Consider the following 21,884-nt stretch of genomic DNA (forward strand, 5'->3'; position numbering starts at 1 on the left):
ACAAGTCCAGGCCCTAAGTTTGATTCCTGGCACTACCTGATATAGTAACTTTCCCATCATCTAAAAGATGTCAGATGAAAAATACATAGCAGGGGTGGGGGAAATGGCTATTAGTAAAGTACCTAAGTTCAGATACCTAGCACCCACATAAAAAGCCAGGTATAGTGGCATGTGTCTGCAACCCCAAAGTAGTAGAGGCAGGATACTGAAGCTCAATGGTCAATCTATCTAGCCAAACTTGCCTATGAGAAAACCATTTTAGGGTATCTCTCTCTTAAATCATCTAATATTAACATACTTAAAATGCATTAATTTCCCTTCCTCATCTGATAGCTGAAAACAGCTTATTATAGGATTAGAAAATGCAAGCTGTTATCTGCTGAAATCTTATCATTTTTAATTAAAAATTATTTCAAAAACTGTAGGAAAATTGCAAATGCTTTTATCTTGTTTAGAAGAGTTGAATCACCCAGCATTAAGAGGATGTGTGTGTAGTCATAGCTCAAAGAAATAAGGACTGGAGATTGAGTAGTCACTGTCTTCTCCATCAACCCCTCTGGAAGCTGGAACCACTTGTGTATGCCTGTGTGGAGAGGGGAGGGAGGAAGTGTGGAGACCGGGAGAGCAAGAACTCAGAGCTCCCCTGTCTGGACAGACCTAGGAAAGCAACAGGAAAGGCTGGATGGGTGGGTGCTCTAGAGCATGGCTTCCAGCAACCTAGAAAACTGGAGAGATGGCTCAGAGGTTAAGAACACTGACTGCTCTTCCAAAGGTCCTGGGTTCAATTCCCAGCAATCACATGATGGCTCACAACCATCTGTAATGAGATCTGGTGCCCTCTTCTGGTCATACATGCTGTATACATAATAAAGTAAATAAATCTTTAAAAAACAAAAATTAAACACCTCAATCTAACATGAGGCTTCCCCTTTAAAAAAACAAAAATTTAAAAATTTTAAAAAAAAAGAGCCAGTCTCCACATAATGCTGTCTGTCCTCATTTTATTACCCCCGTAGAGGTCCATCTGAGATAACTTATCGTTATGATTTCAACTGAAATTCAACTGAAAGAATAAGATGACAAGACCAGAGGATCTGGCTTTTGTCAAGGAGTTTAAAGTCTAGGATTAACTTTTAAACACCACAATGAAGAAAGGAAGAAGAAGTATAAATTTTGTCTTTTAAAAATTCTCCTTTGTTGTTGTTGTTTGGGGCTTTTTATTTGTTTTGTTTTTTGTTTGTTTTTTGTTTTTTTTTTGTTTTTTTGTTTTTTTGTCAGAGACAGGGTTCCTCTGTATAGCCCTGGAGTTCCTGGCTGTCCTGGAACTCACTTTGTAGACCAGGCTGGCCTTGAACTCAGAGATTCACCTGCCACTGCCTCTGAAGTACTGGGATGAAAGGTTCTCTTCTTAAGCTATATAGGCTGCACACACACCATGAACATCTCTGGAACCTTAAGGAGTTAACAAATGCCATCAAACAACTAAAGCCAAAACATCACCACAACAACGTAGAGAAGTAGCAAAGGCAACTTCACCAAGTTTCACTATTAAATGAATGTTATAAGCAATACATGAAAAGTCCTGTAAGCCACTGAGTACCTCCTTTGCTTTTTAACATTGTCTTCTGTGGTGTGTGCTGGCCTCCATCTCACTATGCAGCTGAGCAAGGCCTTGACCTCCACACTTCATTGCTTCTATGTCCCAAGTGCTGCGATTACAGATGTGCAGCACCATGCCTGGCTACTGGATTTACTTTCTTTAGTGACCACAGTTTAAGATATTAATATAGCACATTTTGAAAAACAATTATGTGAGCTTTGTGCCCTACTATTTATTCTTTTCTCCTGAGCAATACTGAAAACACACAGGGAGCTGGGCACAGTGGCACAGCTGTAAACGCAGCACTCAGGAAGCAGAAGCAGGAGGGTTATAAATTCTGGTCAAGCCTGGACTACATCGAATTTAAGGCTTACCATGGGCTACTCAGTGAGACTCTACCAAAGTAAAAATAGAAAGAAAGAAACCACTCGAGCCCGGTGTCTAGGTGGAGGGTGTCTGTGAATGCTCTCTGAATCTGGTTACCCACCAGGTCTGAAAGGGAGATTTAGAGAAAGGGTTTCCCTTCACTGCTGCTTGAGAACAGCCTGCAAAGCTCTGAGAGAGCTGAGAACTGCCACACCTGAAGCTTCCTGCATTGCTCTCCCCTAGCTTCTTCGCTCTAGAGAGCAAAGCCCCTCCAGAGGAGGCTTCAAACACAACACTGGACACACAGCACCACTGTTGTCTGCTTCCAATTGAAGAGGTTGTTAGATGCTGTAAAACGGTGTAAATCCAATCTTTGTTTCACCATCAACTTGAGCAACTGTGTTGACAAAAGAAACCAATTTCCTAGTAAGAGCTACATTTGCCTTTCACAGGCCACACAATTGCAAGAATATCCGTGTATCTTCCCTTTACTGAAAATAAGACACAAGTCAACAACGAAAATATGTCAGAAGCATTCTGAGCTATGGTCTATTGCTAACTCAGTTCAAATTACAAGGTGACAAAACCATGAGTTTTTACCCTGAACACCAACTACAGAAGTGCATTGCTTTAGGCCAGCAAGACAGCTCAGCTGCTAAAGGTGCCTGCCACCAAGACTTAAGACCTGTAGTTTCAATCCCAGAAACGACATGGAGGAGGAACATAAACAATTCCTATTTGACAATTCTTAGTCTCTGACCTCCACATGGGCACCGTGGCGTGTGTACACACACACACATACATTGGAAAGGAATAAAGTGTACTAAGCTTGAGAACAGGGAAAAGCATCGCCAAGCCCACGTCTCACAAGTTACTTGGACCACTGGACAAGCACTTGTTGGGCACTACACTGTGAAGTGCTGTGCCCAGTTTGAGCACAGTGTGGCTGAGAGGGGAGCTTCCCCGGGTCTGTGAGAGAAAGGGCAGGGCAACGGCCGCATACAGAACTACTATGAAACACAGAACTACCTGTGGCCGATGGCGCACACCTTGAACCCCAGCACTCGGGAGGCAGAGGCGGGCGGATCTACAGCAGAGTCTACAGAGCGAGTTCCAGGACAGCCAGGGCTGCACAGAGAAATCCTGTCTTGACAAATCCAAAACAAACAAACAAAAACCCCAGTGTACTACTAAAGGACATAGGCTCACAAGTGAAATGATAAAAATACTCAGAAGATAGAGGGACTACTTTTGATGGAGCAGAAAGTGGAGAGAGGGTTGTCTGACATGAAAGGAATGGGGGTGCCATGGATGGGAACAGAGAAATAACAGGTGAGGCTAGGGAGATGGCTCAGTTTAAATGCTACCAGCCATGCAGGAGGACCTGAGTTTGGAGGCCATAAGTCACACAGAAGGTGGCACTGTAGTAGTCATCTGTAGCCCCAGTGGTGGTGTGGGATGAGGAAGAGGCTAATCTCTGGAGCTCACTGGCAAGTCAGTCTAGCTGAATCAACAATCTTCAAATTCAGTGAGATGCTGTCTCAAAGTATACGGTGAAAAGTTATTAAGGCTGACCTCTGACTTCCACATGCACACACAAACACACGTACACACACCCACATGCGCACACAGCGAGAGGGAGGGGGGAAGAGGGAGCACAAAAGCAAGCACACAGATGTGAAAGCCTTGCAAAGACCCTCTGAGTTAGCAGATGGCTGGGCATCCGAGACAGGGAAGGACAGAAGAGCCAACGCTAAGCTCTGGGGGTGGAACACACTACCTGAATGTTTACAGGAAGTCCAGACAGACTTGGAGTGTCCAGAAAGACAACGCTAGAGAGCTGGGACTTATCTACACTGCTCCTGCTGAAGGCCGCGGACTTCCAAGACAGATGGGAGAGGCAGCTCTTAAAGAACACCATGTGCACTGCAGCAGGGAGAAGAGCCAGGGGAAGAAAAGAGAAGCAGCAGATCACAGCAGAAGAGCCGCTGAAAAGGTCAAATAATGCAGAGAGCCACAGGAGAACTGAGAAGAGAGCACGAGGTACCTGCCACTGACAAAGCACTTCCAGCTGCATAGCAGCAGAATGTAAGGAGAGCTGGTGGAAGATGCTCTCCTTGGCCAAACTTTAGCCAGCTTCCTCCAGGCCAGTTCTCAACCTTTAGGGTCCATCGGCCCTCTCACAGGGTTCACCTAAGACCAGTGGAAAACACAGATATTTACACTGATTCCCAACAGGAAAATTGCAGTTATGAAGTAGCAATGAAAACAGTTTTGTGGTTGGGGGTCACCACCGCATGAGGAACTTGTTGTAGTAAAGGGTAGAAGGATTAGGAGGGTTGAGAACCACTGCTCTAGGTCCTCAGACAAGCCTTCTCCTTAGTCATCACCTTGCCAGACCAGCACAGCCCAGACTTGGCAAGAAGCAAGCCTTCCATGGCTGCTGGTTAATTCCCTCCACCTGTGGGATCTAATCACTCTTGTTATCTGCTTAAATTCCCACCTGATATCTAGTCACCTGGCAACTCTCCACAAGAACCCTCAACCACAGAGAACCATGGAGCTGGCTTGGCCTAGCTGCCTTGAAAGACATGCATCATAGTCTTCAGGTTAGAGTCCATGGCTCCTGGGGCACAATGTGCCTTTCAGTTCCTGAGAGACGGATGCCCTCTCTCAAGCAGTGAAGTGTTCAGGCCACTGTGTGTTTCTCTGCATGTTTCCTTGGAAGTCAAGGAAAACGTGGAAACCTGACGGAACAATTGGTCTTAGACATTAACCTTGTGTATTCTGTAAAGTTTACAAACATCACTGTATCCTGGCAACTACAACTGTATTGATCCTGGCAATTGACAATATATTCTGTTTCTGATAAAGGTAAAAAGTCTGATCGCGCTCAATAAAATTGTCACAGCCTCAGTTTTGCTGTGGCCCCTCCAACCGGCCTGATTTAATTCCTTGCAGCCATATCAGGTGGCCTTGGCCCAGTAAGTAAGTGTGGGTGCTTATATCCTGGTAGGTGAGATTAACAAGGATTTCTCCCCCATCCTTAGTGTCTCCTCTTCCCGCTACCACCCTCCTGTTCCCACCACACACCTGTTTCTTGGTTATGTGCCGTTATAATGTAGGATATAAAACCTCCTTCTCCACTACTGTAATAGTACTGACACATAGCACAGTCATCTGAGTATCTTTCTTATGTTTAGTAAGTCTCAGAATTCTTTCTTTAACCTCCCTTTCCACTAGGGGTGAAACACACTCATAAACACCCCATCAAGTTGGGAAGGAAACACTGCCCAGTGCACTGTGTGGGAAAGACGGGAGATGAGGAAAGGACACGCAGGCATGCAGAAAGCCACAGTGGGGTGATCAGGCTGCTCTTCTCAGTCTGTACCCACAGCCTGAGGAGCCCTTATCCTTCAGGAGCCTCTGCTTAGGTAAAGCCAGATCCTGGAGTTCACCACAGAGAAGAATTGCAGAACTAGATAGCACAAGCAGAGGTGGAGTTTACTAGAATGAGATTTTTTAAAACACAGATTTAAGCATGAAGGTTAGCAGAATAAGAGTCACTCAGGGGGAAAAAAAAAAAAAAAAAAGCACACCCAAGAGCATGAGAGTGGGCATCTCAGAAGAGTCAATTTTGGTGGCTCTCAAGTTACATCCCAAAGGGTTACTAGGATTTTTTTACCTTTTGTTCTCTCTCTTATGATAAATGAGCTAGCTATATAGGGTGACTCCAATGGTACCTTGGATGGGATTACAAACTGATAAACCATGGGCCACAGAGGTTGCACAAGAAGATTTCCATGTGTCTTTAACTGTTAATGGGGTTTCTGGTGTAAGTCCTAGGAAACTGCAGGTCAATAGCTGGGAAAGAAGGTCTCTAAGAATGTTAATATTTGACACACGCAGACCCCCAGGTCCTTGTTGCTCGTAGGTGGGCTCCTTGCTCTGTGCGGGCATGCGATCTGGAGCAATGGCGCTCGCTGTTCGAGTCTTGTATTGTGGAGCTTGAGGCTACAAGCCCAAGTATCTCCAGCTCAAGGAGAAGCTAGAACATGAGTTCCCTGGATGCCTGGACATTTGTGGCGAGGGGACTCCCCAGGTCACCGGGTTCTTTGAAGTCACAGTAGCCGGGAAGTTGGTTCACTCCAAGAAGAGAGGTGATGGCTACGTGGACACAGAAAGCAAGTTTCAGAAACTGGTGACCACCATCAAAGCTGCCCTGGCTCAGTGCCAGTGAACCCTGGAGGCAGGGAGACCTGGCAGCCCCCTTATGACAGGAAGGACTGAAATGTCTCAGACCTGTGGTCTTTCCTCGATGTTCCTGCGGCCACCAAGTCAAGCCAGAGGGTGCCTCTGTGAGGGGGTGTGCCTCCCTAGAATCCACCTGTGCATGCACCCTGCCCTGCCCTTCTGCCTCTTCCTCACCTCTCCCTGAATTCCTCCATGTCTCCCATCTACCCTCCTGCCTTGGTCTCCCTTCTCCCAGCTCAGACTGCAAGAAGATCAGCAGCCATGACGCCAACTGTTCCCAGTTGGATAAAAGTTGGATGAGACAAAAAAAAAAAAAAAAAGAATGTTAATATTCTCGCTCAAAAATATTTCTATATAAAAGGAATAGTGTCCTTTTTTTTTTTTTTTTTCAGTTTTGGTTTTTCCTGGCTGTCTTGGAACTGGCTCTGAAGACCAGGCTAACCTTGAACTCAGCTATGCACCTGCCTCTGCCTCCTGAGTCCTGGGATTAAGGTGCCCAGGTAGGAAGTGTCTTTATGCCTTAGTAAATGCTGTTAACTGTGTTATTCTTGATCCTCAGCAAGCAAGAGATTTCAACCAAGCCCAGGCCAAGGGCTCCCATTCCTTTCCAAGTCCCCACAATTCTCACTGTCTACCTGCCTCGCTCTGTAACTACATTTAGTTTCTTTGTACCCCTGAACTGTAATGGGGGAATACTGGTTATTTATGATCATCACCAAAGTTGAGGAAAGCCTTTATTCCATCAAAAACAGAGCACAATCATAATAAGAGGGAAACAATTCAGGGGAGAGAGAGAAACTAATGATTCAAAGTATAGAAAGATGAATTCCTCCACAAACTGTTTTCTATCTTCCTGCACCATATCTTCTGAGTCACCTCAAATCTTCCTGGACAAACAAGAGATACTAATAAATAACAGAAATAAAATCCTTTAATCCACAGAAAATGAAAATGTTTAAACATGTACGTACAGTAAAAGTCATTTGAAAACTAACAGGCATGTAGCCCAAACATTCACTATGACAAAACATTGTACTGCTTTTACTTTGTGAGCCCTGAAAAATTGAGTCAGCCATTTTGATAAGGAACTCCAATTCAATTTGATTATGTATGTTCCCTGCTGCGCAGGTAAAGCACAAACAAGTTAGTTTACATGCAATTCCTTTTGTGCTGCTGAAATGAAAATGAACACTAGTTTAATGAAGTAGACATCATTCTCTGATGATGTCAGGTCATTGAGAAACATCTCCCGGCTGCCTGGCTGTCAGAGCTGCAGCAGCCTTCTCCGACACTAAGAGAAGACCTGATCCTCTCCCTCTGCTCTACTCTCCCCACAGCCCGACACTTGGCACACTATATGCATTTTGTCTCTGCTTTCCCTCCTGTAATTATGAATTCTTTAAAGGTGGAAACTAATACTTGCCTGGCTCACATTGAACACCCAATAAATATTCATCAAATAGATAAGTAAACAAATCAAAGAGCAGAAAACCCACCTGCAAAATGATGTGTTGGCTTCCTTCTCTTGGTGGTACCATCTATCCCTTCCTCCAACCTCATGTGCTCTGAGTGTCTTCAGTATAGTTTTGTTTCTTACACCACCCTCCACAAACTTGTTTTAGTAATACCTCACCCTCTAACTAAAACTGCTTTCTTTTCTCTAACAGTGCGATTCCTTCATCAAATACTTGCCCTGTATCCTGTCTTGCCCCTTCAAGATCCTCAGACTGTAAATTAAATTTCAGGCTCTCTGCAGAATTAACATGGTATTCTTCACAGGTAGCATGCAAAGATGATGCCTCAACTCTACAATCACGCCCCAAAGCTGTGTTTTGTCTTTGCTTTGTCATACAGACCTGCAAGGGAAATACTAAGCCAAGCATAACCCTTAGCTAGACACTGACAGCACTCACCTGCTGTCTATCCCATCTAAGTCACTGCAATCCGAAGTCACCTCTACCAAAGTCATTTCACAGCCGTGTGGAGCCTGGGACAAGATCCCTATCACAGGAGCAAACAGAAGGCACATGCAGTACTAATGTAAAATGGGACACCAGGAAAGTGGGGAGCTGCCGAGCGAGCCTAGCAGACCCTTTAGTTTGTGGTCAGAAAATCTATTCTAGTAATGATTGTTCTTGGACGACATCTTTGTTGTCTTGCCTTACATCGAGAATACAATGTAAATGTGAAAGGTGAAGTCAGGAAAGAGGAAGGAACAACTTTCAGATCATCGGGATGAAGAACAATGAGGCAGCTGTGGGCCACACCGTGCACTTGCCCTGACTCACTGTCCCTTCTCCACAAATCACAGCTTATCTCTCAACAAGTGCACACTTTTCTCCATTTAAAACAACAACTCAAAACACACAGGGCCATTTTTGTTCTCTGGGGAAAGGAAAAAGCTCTCTACAAATACGAAATTTTCTTAGAGGTTCTTGGATACAAAGCCATTCTCCTAGTGCTACTGCAGTGTTTACAGTGGAAGAGACATTCGTTCCTGTAACCCACCACTGAGAAACGGAGGCCAGTGCCTGGAGCTGACTACACAGTTTGAGGTGGACCTGAGCGACACAAGACTCTGATGGAGGAGGGTGTCATTGCTCCTCTCATTTCAGCTTATGCTTTAAACTCGATGGTCTCTCACTGATTAGAACTCAGCTGAGATCTACTGCACATCCTGCGACACTAATCCTTTCAGCGTCACTGTAGTGCGTTTTAGTGTTGTCGGAAGTACTTGGCTTATAACAGAAAGTCCAAGGAGGAATATAAAGTATAACTCTGTCTGACATAATTTACTTAACATGATTTTGTCCTATTACATTCTTCCTGTTTTTCATTTGAGAGTAACAATTAGGCCAGTGAGATAGCTCAGCAGGTAAGGTCATTTGCTACCAAGACTGAGGACCACAGTCTGATCCCCAAAACCACATGGTTTTGAAGATGAAAACTGATTCTCCCAAGTTGTTCTCTGACCTCCACATGTGTGCTATGGTGTGCACAGGAAACCGGAAAACACACATAAATAAAGAATGTAAGAAGTACTTCAGCCAGGCGGTGGTGGCCCACACCTATAATCCCAGCACTCAGGAGGCAGAGACAAGTATATCTCTGTGAGTTTGAGGCCAGCCTGATCTCCAGAAGCATCCAGGACAGGACAGTCAGGGCTACACAGAGAAACCCTGTCTTGAAACAAAACAAAATGAAACGAAAGGAAAGAAAGAAAGAAAAAAGAAAAAGATTTACAACAAACAATAAAAATCAAAGATCTGGATGTGGTGGCTCGAGACTGTAATCCCAGTACTTAGAATGAAGAAAGGAAGGAATCAGTTTACAGAAGCCATTTTCTAAGTAGGAATAAGTTACAGTTTTACACAGAAAGTTTACTGATTTTGTCTCATTTACATATTTTGGAAACAAAGTTCCGAAGAGTGTTGACACTTTGTGTGAGATAAAGGAAATATTCTTTAGCCACATCAAGGAAAACCACTTAGAGAAACTGAAAAGTTACACCAGCTCAGCCCCAGCAAGGTCCTGTTTGGTTCAGATGTCTCAAAATAATAGCAAAGTGCAATCCCCACATTAGCGCAACCTGGTTAAAAAAAAAGAACAACTTATTTTGTTTATGCCATCTCTTTGGAACTATTATTACAACCTAGGAATCATGCTCAGAGTATTTTTTCTTCCAAAAATTTCTTACACCTGCTTTAAATTAGTCTAAAATACAAAGGTGGCTTTTAGAGATCAAAATTAAATGCAAATAATCTGCGCCCCACCCTCCACCCTTTGAGACAGGGTTTCACCAAGTAATCCAGGCTAGCCTCAAGCTCCTGGTAATCCTCCTGCTTCAGACTCTCATGTTCAGGGACTACAAGAGTGCACCGCCACTCCTAGCCACTTCCTCCTTTTCTGCATGAGTAAGATACCCACAGTTTATAAAGAGATGCACAGTCTGAAGTGTGCCTCTGGTACCACTAAGTTTCCATACAGAGAACTGCAGAAGAAAAGAAGCGTCTATACGGGAGAACAATGTTAAAACAGAAAATGTTGACAAACATGGATATGAAAAGTTAAAAGTCTTTTCTTAACAATAAACATTAACTTTTTGTAACCATATATGTTCCCAACTTTTTTTAAAAAAAGATTTATTTATTTATTATGTACACAGTGTTCTGTCTGCATGTATGCTTGCAGGCCAGAAGAGGGCACCAGATCTCATTACAGATGGTTGTGAGCCACCATGTGGTTGCTGGGAATTGAACTCAGGACCTTTACATGTTGCACACATATGTAAGCATCAGTTATAACAACTGATTCTTTTCGCTCTTTTACACAATACCAGATTAAAGACAAATTTTAAAACTGAAACATTAAGTATTTTGACATCAGTTTAAAAAAAAGAGTGAGGAGAAATACTTAAAATTAGGGCAGTGGTTTTGATATCAGATGGAAATCTACAACAATGAGAAAGGCAGATGGGCTCAGACCATCAGACTTCCTTCTCATATCCTTTAGAATAAGGAAGGACAAAAATGTCAGCAGAGGGGCTGGAGATGGCTCAGCAGTTAAGTACACTTGTAGAGTTCCCAGTACCCACATGGCAGCTCACAACCATCTGTGACTTCAGTTCAAAGGGATCAGATGTCCTTTCCTGACATCCACAGGCACCAGGCATGCACACACATGCAGACAGAATACTCACACATAAAAATGAGACATGTACATGTAAAAATGTCAGCAGACAGTAAAGTGGGAGTCTCCTTTGCAATTAGCTTTTGGTCACACAGATGCTGAAAGCATTCAGTGGACTTGTCTTTTTGACAATAAATTCTGATTTTAGGACAACCAAAATTTGCTGAACACGAGACACACTTACTTACACACACACACACACACACACACACATACACACACACACACACACACACACCATTCCCATTTAACTGCTCTGAAGGACTTCTAAAGAGATGCCTATAAGCAGGTGAGTCAGGACAGTGACAAATCCTACATAAACTAAGACAATGAAAGGTTTCTATGGCCACGGGGCTGAGGAAAGATGGAGTCTTAGTACTTAGTTACTACGACAAAGCACCATGACCAAGGCAACTTAAGAGAGCAAGTTTTCATTTTGGGGGCCCAGTGACACACCTCCTCCAACAAGGCCACACCTCCTAAATCTTCCCAAAACAGTTCCACCAATGAACCAAACATTCAAATATCTGAGCCTATGTGAGTCATTCTCACTAATCAAATATCTGAGCCTATGTGAGTCATTCTCACTAAAACCACCACATTCCATAGCCTGGCCCCCATAGGCCTGTACAAATATCATAATGCAAAATATAGTCAATACAACTTCAAAAGTCCTCATAGTCATTTATAGCCTCAACACTTCTTGAAAGTCCAAAGTCTCTTTGGAAACTCAAGGCAATCTCTTAACAGTAGCCCCTTGTAAAAATCAAAAAGCAAATTACATAGTTCCAACATACAATGGCACAGAATATATATATATAAAACCACCCCAAAAGTAAGGAATCAGGGGATAGGGAGAAAATACTGAGCCAAAGTAAGACCAAAAACTAGCCAGGGAAACTCCGAATCCTGTAATTCCATGTCTGATGTCTTGAGGTCTTAGATGGCCCTGCCCCTCCAGCTTTGCTAACTAAAACACACTTCTTTCTCTTGGGCGGCTCCCCTCAGCAGACACCCCAGGGCTCCAGCATCCTCGACACCCTGGGGTCTGCAAACAGACTAAGCTTCTTTCACAGCTTTAGAAATGGCCTCTCTGGGCCTCCAAGCGGGGACCCCGGCCACATCCCTGGCCTCAGCAGCTCTCCTGACTCACAGCTGCAGAAGCGTCTCTGCTGGCAATTTCTAGGAGCAAGCCTTTCCTTCTTATAAGTCAGAAGCTTAGCTACAGACCTGCCCTGAAGCCAGCCCTCTCGATGCTCCATCTCAGACCAGGCTTTTCTTTACTCTTCTCATCCCTTCTAGCACAGCTTTGGACTCTGTAAATTTCATGGTGCCATTTTCTCCTCACAGTACATTTTGCATTTCTTTTTGCCCAACTTGCTCTTTTCCATTGTAAACCTGCATAGTAGTGATTACTAATACCATGTGACAAAGTCCATAGTAGGCTGTCTTGAAATCTCCTCCATCAAGGAAATTAATCCAATACTTTTCAATTTAGCCTCAGGCAGTCTCTTAGGACAGGGGCAGACTATCACAAGAATATTCTCTAGCCCAGCTGCCAATATGGTTCTCCTCTGAAACATCCTGAGCTGGGCTTCCATAGTCTACACTGCTGTTAGTACTATTGTCTTCCCAGCCCATTAAGACCCATTTACAGTGTCCAATCACTTTCCCCCAAAATCCTAAAGTCTTCCACATTCCTCCAAAATGAGCAGGGTCAGGCCTGTCACAGCAATAGCCAAGTCCCTGGTACCAACTTCTGTCCTAGTGACTTTTCTATTGCTGTGAAGAGACGCCATGATGACCAAGGCAACTTATAAAAGAAAGCCATTTGCCAGGCAGTAGTGACACACACCTTTAACCTTAACACTTGGGAGGCAGAGGCAGATGGATCTCTGAATCTGAGGCCAACCTGGTCTACATAGTGAGTTCCAAGACAACCAGGGCTACACAGAGAAACCCTGGCTCAAAACACACACACACACACACACACACACACACACACACACACACACACACAAGAACCCCAAAAAGTTAAAGAAGAAGAAGAAGAAGAAGAAGAAGAAGAAGAAGAAGAAGAAGAAAAGAAGAAGAGAAAGAAAGAAAGAAGGAAGGAAAACATTTAATTTAGAAGTTCCAAAGGGTTAGGGTCCATGTCTTAGTTAGGGTTTTTATCACTATGAAGAGATACCATGACCACAGTAAATCTTATGAAGAAAACATGTAATTGGGGTCCAGTTCATTATCATCATGACGGTCAGCATGGTGACGTGCAGGCAGATGTGGTCCTAGAGCTGAAAGAACTACATCTTGCAGGCAATAGAAGTCAACCCACACACTAGGTGGTATCCTGGGCATAGGAAACCTCAAAGCCCACCCCCACAGTAACACACTTCCTCCCACAAAGCCACACCCACTCCAACCAAGTCCTGTCTCCTAATAGTGACACTCCCTATGAGATTATGGGGACCAATCACATTCAAGCCACCGCAGTTCATGATGACAGAGCAAAAGCATGGAGGCAAGAAGAGCTAAGAGCTCACCTCTTGACTCATAACCACACGACAGAGAGAGCACACTGGGAATGCCACAAGTCTTCTGAAACCTCAAACCCCACCCCCAGTCATACCACACCTCTAACAAGGCCACACTGTCTAATCCTTTTCAAACAGTTCCACCAACTAGGGACCAGGTATTCAAATATATATGCCTGGCGGGGTTGGGGGGGCATTCTCCTTCAAACCGCCACAACGGTCAGAAAGTACTCCAAGAGACCTATGATTATAATGATGGCAACTACACGATGGTGGGGGTGAGGTGGCACCAGGACAAAGACAAGCACTGTCCAAGGTTCAGGCAGGAAGGGACCATACTCAACTCCCCACTTCATCACTGGCCTGGTACAAACCACAGCCCCTTAAGCAATAAATGATGAAATTCCTGCCAAAGGATGACCTGGTAGGATGGAAATTCACCCACTTCTGCCAACTAGAGCTCTGCAGGTGTGGCCTGTCCCAACATCCTGTCAGGCACAGCAGAAAAAGGCCTAAATTAGATGATCTCAGACTTTCCTACCACCCTAGTAATTACTAGGGAACAAGCACTCCCCTATCTGCCGATTCCAGCAAAATGGCCAAGGTGTATATGACTGACTATAGAGCCATTGTGCATGAACTGCAAGGATGCACTAGAGTCCTGGAAGAGAAGGCATCACACATCCTGCACACTGCAACAGATGTTTGCAGACCAAATGAGCAAAGTCAGTAAGATGAGTCTATCTGAAATATGTTTGGCTATTTTTGAGGGCAAAGATTTTAAAACTGTATCAAGCTGGAGATGTGACTCTGTAGAACATTTGCCTACCATGCATGAGGTCTTGGGTTCAATCCCAAGTACAAAACAAAACAAAAGCTAACTTTGGTGGTGGTGCATATCTTTAGGCCTAGCACTTGGGAGGCAGAGGCAGGTGGATCTCTATGAGATCCAGGACAGCCAGGGCTACACAGAGGGACCCTGTCTCAAACAACAACAACAACAAAAACAACAAAAACCTAACTTTGCACCAGTAAGACATCTGTTCAGCAGATAAATGCATTTGCTGCCAAGCCTTTTGACAATTCAATCCCCAGGACTCACAGGTTGAAAGAAGAGAACTGACGACCAAAAGATGTCCTCTAACCTCTACACAGACACCCTAGCATGCCCCTTTCCCTTCCTCTCCCGTAAGTAAATGTAATTTTAAAACATTAAAGTGTATCAGGGTTGATAGTGAGACATGGATTTATTTGAAAGACAGAGAAAAACAGTTTCAAATCTCTGAATTTTCAAAGATGAACATTTTCAATGCATATTCGAGTATTAAAAAGTAAAAGTAAAACACTTAGGGCTGGAAACAATAGGTAAAGTGGCTGCCCCCAAAGTATAGGGACCTGAGTTCAATCCCTGGGACCCAAATAAAAAGGTCAAGACTGGAAGCCAGTTCCTATATTCTCAGCACTAGAGACACAGGTAGGAGGATCACTGCGCTGTCTGGCTAGCCAGTCTAGCCTACACAGCAAACCCCAGGTGGCGGGGAGACTGTCTCTAAAACTAAGAGGGAGCTGGGGAACGTGGCCACGTGCTCATTTGGTAAGTGTAAGTATCTGAGTTCGGATGCCCAGCACCTAAGTAAAAATGGGTGTAGCAGACACATCTGTAAAAACCCCCCAACCCCCAATCCCCCACCCGTCTCCCCACCCCCCCCACTCACCCCATCCCCACGTGCACTAAGGGGACAGGAGGATCTTGGGAGTTTGCCAGCCAACCACTCTAACTGAAACAATGGTTCAGTGAGAGACTCTGCTGTTTCAGGGCATTTGATCACACTGTGAACCCCAAGATTGTGTTAATTAAATAAAATCAACCTTGGGTCAAAAGGCAGAGCCAGCAACTTGTTGATAGGAAGAGAGTTAGAGGGAGTCCACAAAACGGATACAGAAAAACACAGGAAGTAGTGAGGAGGGACTTTGAGTTTGGAGGTCTTTTTTGGTTTGGGATGGTGGAAGGGAAGCTCTTTATGAGATGCCAGCTAAGGAGGAAGGTCAGCTGGTTGCTCCTTTGCCTCTTTGAGCTAGCAGGCTTTCACCTCAGCATCTGACTCCTGAGTCTTCACTGGTAAAATCCCAAAATTGAGATTTAGATTAAAAACAACACTCTGCCTCAAAATATAACTTGGAATCAATAAAGGAAGATACCCTCTACCCTCTGACTGCCCCATTCATGAACATCAGATTGCACGCAAACACATATCATACACACACACACACACACACACACACACACACACACACACACACACACGGTAGGGCTGAGAGATAACTTAGCAGGTAAAGATCTTGACTCACAGGATGCTTATCCTGAGTTCAGCTCCTGAAAACCCATGGTGACAGATGGAAACCGGTGGATCCCTAGAGCTACTGGCAAGGCTGGCAAAGTTCTAGTCAGTGAGAGACCCTGCCTGAACATATGGTAAAAGGAACCTGAGGGACTACACTGAAGTTTAAATGCACAGTGGGACAAACACTTAATCACAGAGGATGGTGCCTAAGGAATGATACCTGAGGTTGACCTTTGACCTCCACATGAACACATACACATGAATGTACACATGCACTTACACACAGACACTGCACACTTGCAAACAGGTGCACATATACACACTGAAACACTAAGTAAGAGCTTCTAAAATTATCTAAATTCACTTCTAGTAATCACCAATAAAAACATTACATCTAAGAAAAGTGTGAAGGAAAATTTAAAACACAAGTTGAGGAACTGGACCATATTCTACTGTTGGTGTGAACCAACAGAACCCAGATACTCCAGGCAGACAGTCTGCAGTGGTTACTCTGGGAAGCCACAGGTGCAAACTGTTGCACTCTCCCCGTGACTGACAGCACATTCATCCAACTTCCCTTCTTATCCCCAAATAATCCTATGGGTAATTTCCTACCGATCCTGTCAGTGTGCCATCGAGGGTAAATGGAGACTACGGCAGGAGGATTGCTGAGTCCAAGGCCCTGTCTCAGAACCAAACAAAAGCACAGTAAAGAGAAGGAAAAATAGGCTAGGGTGCAGCATGATGAAGGCCAGGAGCACGTCCTCCTCCAACTCCGCAGAGACCGCGTATAAAGACAAGAAGTGCTTCCAAACCCAAGTAAACAGCAGTAACGTCTCAAATCAAATCCCTTTCTTCCAACTTTCAGGTACTTCTCTTCACATATGCAAAAAGGTTTTGTGAATTGGGCAATCTCCTGGAATTTTCCTGTATTCCAACAGCTCTCAAACCTGGGTTTGTGCCTCAGAGAATCATGAGTGTCCCTTTAAAATCCCCTGGCCCAGACCTTGACAAAAGCATCTACACTGAACAGACCTACAGGAGACAGGAGTGCGGTCTGCAGCTAACAACACACTTAAAAACAGCCGCTGCTCCATCACTACCAAAAGAGAAAGAAAAGGTGGGTGTGGGAAGCTTCTTCCTATAATCCTGGCGCCTAGGCTACAGAGTCAGTCAGTCAGTCTGTCTCGCAGTGTCTCTCTCTGTCTCTGTCTCTCTGTCTCTCTCTGTCTCTGTCTCTCTCTCCCCCTCCCTCCCCCCTCCCTCCATCTTGGTCTCTCCCCCTCCTCCCTCTTCCCCTTCTCCCTCTTCTCCCCCTTCTCTCACGCCTACTTCAGAAGTATGCTTTACAATACACCAACATTCACATTGTAGAAAAGTGAATTTTTATAAACTGAATTCTATTTTCCACAAGCACATATTAGAATATAGAAACCAAGTCATTCGTGCTGAGGGGTAGGAGCAATTTTTCATACAGGTAGAACCACACACCCTTCTTTTCCATATTTCCACCTAGGTAAAGTCTTCCAAGTTAGGAATCCTTTAAAAAAGAGTATTGTTTTCCCAGTTTAACTGCTTTATTTATCATAACTGTCAATAGTCTAAAAGATACTAGATGAGTACAACTTACTTTTGAAATCCTTAAAACCCGCAAACTATCTATCTCACTAGAAACTAGGACAGATTAATCAGATACAGTTTTAAAAAGACCTTCCTCTGGAAACCTTACTGCTATGTCTTAGCTGCAACAGTTGCTACCACCATTGCTTCTAAAAAAATAGCAACTAAGAGTAAGCCTTATATCATCTGTAACCTTTGTACAAAAACAGTCCCCATTTCTGCTAAATAATGCAGATTAAATACAAGGTAGGGCAAAACAACAGTGAGATTATATTTTTCAGTGAAGAAGAAACAGAAGTAACTGATCCCAGCAGCTGGACTCACTTGGAGGTATTTACAACAAAAAAGCATTTATGGTATGTGGCAACATAAGGTGCCTGATCCGATGACATAATTAAAACTTAACTGGAAACTGCATATGCTGAACAACCTAGGAGAAATGTTCTCATGGCTATCGGTAATACATCATTGTACCTTACTACTTTGAAAAACTGAATTATTTGCAAATCTAAGTTTTGACAAACTGAATTCTATTGAAATGATGCACCAATGCCTGTTTTTGTAAAAGGAAACAATGTATCTTTTCAGTGCTTTTTTCCCAACCCACTGTCATTGCAAAGCGTCTTAGCCTCTGAAACAATAGTGTTACAGTAACTACATCCAGAAAAATAACATTTCCCATCCAATACTCAAAATTACGATTCTGATCTGTTACCTTCCAGTAACCAACTTTCTTCTGTCCTTTCGTCAGAACACACACTTTCAATCTTAACCAATACCAGATTAAGTTCACATATTATTCCAATGCAATGTACCAAGTCCCTCCCGCCCCCCAAAATGCCCAACAATCCAGCAAGAATCAACACATGGACGGGGCAATTCTAGAGAGGCTGGGGATGCTCTCACATCTTGTCCAAAATAAATAAACTTTCCAGGATCTTTATTTACCGACTTGGGGAAAATTGGTTTGCAAACAACTAGCCAACTTCCCTCTCAAGTTGCCACGTCTGAGAGGCACCATGCCTTGACCACGACCCCAGGACTGGCCCGGGAGCTCACGCCCATCGGCCCTGCCTGAGAGGAGACAATGGGAGCGGCGCGCGGGGCCGCGCTCCGGGAGCCCCGACTCGGCGGCCGGCCCGCCCCGCGCCCCCCGGCCCCGCACGCGGCTCCGGGGCGCGGCCCACCCGCGGCGGGGAACCGGGGACCGCACTCACCGAACAGGGTCAGGGCCATGGTGGAGCCGCGCCTCCCGGCGCTCCTCGCTCCCGCGGCGGCCGGCAGACGGCACCTCGGCGGGGCGGCGGCCCGGGGGGCGTGGCGCGGAGGCCGCGGGGGGCCGCGGCGAGGAAAAGTTACGCGCGCGTTAGCGAGGGGCGCGCCCGGCCCGCGGCAGCCCGGCAACCCGCCGCGCGCCCGCACCTGTCGCCGCCATGGGCCCGCGGGGCGCGCGCGGGCGGGCGGACCGGAGGCGGCGCGGCGGGCCGGGCGGAGCGACGGCGGCGGGCGCTCACTGCGAACCCCGCGACCTCGAGGACGCCATCTTGCCAGAGCGCGCCGCTCTCCCGCGGGCCCCTCGGGCGGCGGGGCGGGCGTTACCATGGCAACGGGGGCGCGGGCGCGCGGGCGCGCGGCCCACGGGGGCGCGCCCCGGCCGCGCCGATTGAGGCTACGCCCCCCACCCACCCCCGAGGGAGGCGGCGGCGGCCCCCAGGCGAGGTGGTGGCGGTTCCTGAAATCCCAGGCTTTTTCTTGAATGGGTTGAGAGCCGGGATGAAGATGCTCGGGCTCGCGGGCAAGCGGGGTCGCCTGAGGACCGGGTTCGTCTGGGGATCGGGGCTCCGGCCGGCGCCCTCGGGGTTAACCGGCAAGCGGCCCCTCCCTGCGGATGGATGGTGCCCCCCTTCCCTTGGGATCGAGGAGCCCCTCGTGTTTCCGATCAGTCTACCGGGAAACGGGTCATTGAAAAGCATCAGGAATAGCCTAAAAATAATTGTTAAAAGGCAGGTGCTTGAACCCACTTTCTCCTTTTTACATTATACCTTGTGGGTGTTGTCTGGGAAAAACCAGCGTTCCTTACCGCCCGGCACGTCTCTGCCACAAAAGATCATTCCCCTGAGCTTTTGGTATTTTATCTGATAATCACAGGCAGCGTCTCTCGCTCTGATGTTTTCTCCTTGCCTTGTCTTCGCCTTAATTAGCGAGAGGCCTTGAGATGTTTTGAAAGGCTCCACCGTGGTGTTTTCGCCTCATTTCTCTCCTTGCTACCTTTGTTCGGTCTTTCCTCCCCCTAGTTTCTGTTTAGGGTTTGATACTGTGTCGGTGTGTGATCCTGGTCGCTTTCTCTCTTAGCTCCTCATTTTCTCCAGGATGCACCTCACGGTTTACAAGCTCCTCGAGTTCCCTAGTGTCGGTTTTCCTCTTTTGCTCTAATTTTCAACCAGTTATTGTGAGAATATATAAATAGCTTCATTTAATATATCTCAGGGATCAAATCTTTATAGAATGGTAATTACTACCTCAAATAGAACTACAGCTAATCCATCATTATTTCACAGGATACTCAAGCATCAGATAGGGGAAGAAAAAAAAAAAAAAAAAAAACCGGCTGGAAGGAGGAGCCCAGCCTTTTGTTTCAAGTCAGTTAACTCAAACAGAAAGAAATATTAAAATATTTCAGCACGAGTGGGCAAATGGCTAAGAGTCTGATCTTAAATAAAATAAAATTTCATTTGCTACTGATACAAAATATTTCTTAAAATCTCTAGTGTTTTCAATCTTTATTGAGAATAAACTCGATTTTATTTTATTCATCCCTTCCCCCCCCCTTTTTCGAGGAAAAAAATCACACACATCAAGATAAATGGAAACTCAAGAAGGCTTTGTGGGACAGATTTTATAACCATATTAAGATCTCTGCTGATCTCTGCAACCAGATAAATCAGTATCTAGAGACCCCATCGTCTCAACCAGCGGTCTTCCACTTTTTCAGTCGCCTGATTTCTTTGAGGTTCTAGTGGAAATATATCCTTCTTCCTAGAAAAGTGTTTTTACTCATAAGCACACCAACTTTTTTGAACAAATTCAGAAAGGTTTTTAATCTCAGAGGGGTTTTGCCTTTTATAATCTAAAAAAATCTTGCATCGAATTTTGAACAGATTTAAAGAAGACAGAAAAATTGAAGACCTAGTGTTTTAAGGATTTTTCCCAAATCTTACCTGCTTAACGACAACTAACAAGAAATTTTTGGGTTTCTGCTGTTGTCCCAGACAACCTCCTTCATCCACCCCGGTTCCCCACCAGTTTTGAGCATGTTTAGTTTGAATTTAAAAAGACAAATCTGTTTATTATTAGAAGCAAAGAAGCAAGGTATCTATATTGTTCACAGCAGTCTTACATGTTGGGGTCCTCTTCAAGTTCAGGAGGCTCCGTCTTGCCCAGATTCTTTTTTTTTACACACACCTCTAGTCAAAACTGTATGTCTATGGAGGCTAAGACCAGAAAAGTGCCTTTTCTTTTGGGTCAGTTTAATGCAATTAAAGAGCATTAAGACTTTGGGTGTTACTGCCCAGTTTGCTGGGAGTTTTCTCTGCCCCTTGAGGAGTTTCCCTGAGGGTCAGTCAGAGGGAACTCAGTACCCTCAGTTCAGGCTCAGATTCACCCACTGTACAGCCAGACTTTGGTTACTGGACCAACATTTCACAGTTTACTAACAGAAACTAAGCAGGGCTGAGTCCTAGAATTAGTAATAGACCCAGCTGAGACTTCAGTGGAGAGTTTCCCATTGCCTTCCTCCTGTCTATCCAAGACCTCAGTAAACCACACTCCACAGACATCTGTCTTTAGGAAACTGAAGCAACACAGGGTGAGTGTTGCCCTCTTCTTCTCAAAGCATCTAGCTCTTGTGATGTTTTCCCACTGACTTCTGGATGGTTTGATGTCAACAAAAATGCTCTCCACACTCAATCCAAGTGACCTTTCTCGTAACTAGCACTGGTGCTTCTAATATTACCCTAGCCCTTGAGAAATGAGTGTATGTCTTTGCTCACAAAACTGGAAATGAAGCAGTTGCCTTCTACTGCAGATTCAATGTGAGGAAGGGCGTTAACTACCCAGAAGTGATTATTATGGGTGGTGGCTTTGGTCATTTATAAACCAGGCAAAGAAAGAATTGACTTTTCAAAACACACATGGTTTCATTCACAAATTTAATTTTATTCTTAGCAGGAAAGTAATTAGAAGAGCCAGATCTGTTTGTTCTGTTACTAATTAGTTGTTAGATTTTAAACATTTTACTCTTTCTAGTTCTTATCTGTCTCATTTATAAAATGAAAGGATGAAATGGTGGGAGCAGATTAATTCTAACACCTTCCTTAGGTGTATCTGCTGCTCTGAGATCTTAAAGTCTTCAAGTGGATTATGGGTAAACTGGAAGATGCTTGGCTCTTTAGGATATTTAAAGTACTGTGAAGTTCGTAA

General features: G+C 44.9%; 1 protein-coding gene and 1 pseudogene across 1 annotated transcript in view; one reads left to right on the forward strand and one right to left on the reverse strand.

Moving 5' to 3' along the window:
* The window catches only part of Chn1 (chimerin 1), a 153,749-nt gene extending 134,771 nt beyond the window's left edge, over window positions 1–18,978 (reverse strand). Inside the window, exon 1 of the mRNA XM_036183987.1 lies at window positions 18,623–18,978. Within this exon, the coding sequence (XP_036039880.1) occupies window positions 18,623–18,641 (19 nt within the window). The 5' untranslated portion in view covers window positions 18,642–18,978. The remainder of the gene's footprint in view (window positions 1–18,622) is intronic.
* Window positions 5,896–6,480, forward strand: LOC118581628 (annotated as a pseudogene).
* Window positions 18,979–21,884: the final 2,906 nt, after the last annotated feature.

The sequence above is a fragment of the Onychomys torridus genome, chromosome 4, assembly GCF_903995425.1.
Source record: "Onychomys torridus chromosome 4, mOncTor1.1, whole genome shotgun sequence".
NCBI classification, from domain to species: Eukaryota; Metazoa; Chordata; class Mammalia; order Rodentia; family Cricetidae; genus Onychomys; species Onychomys torridus.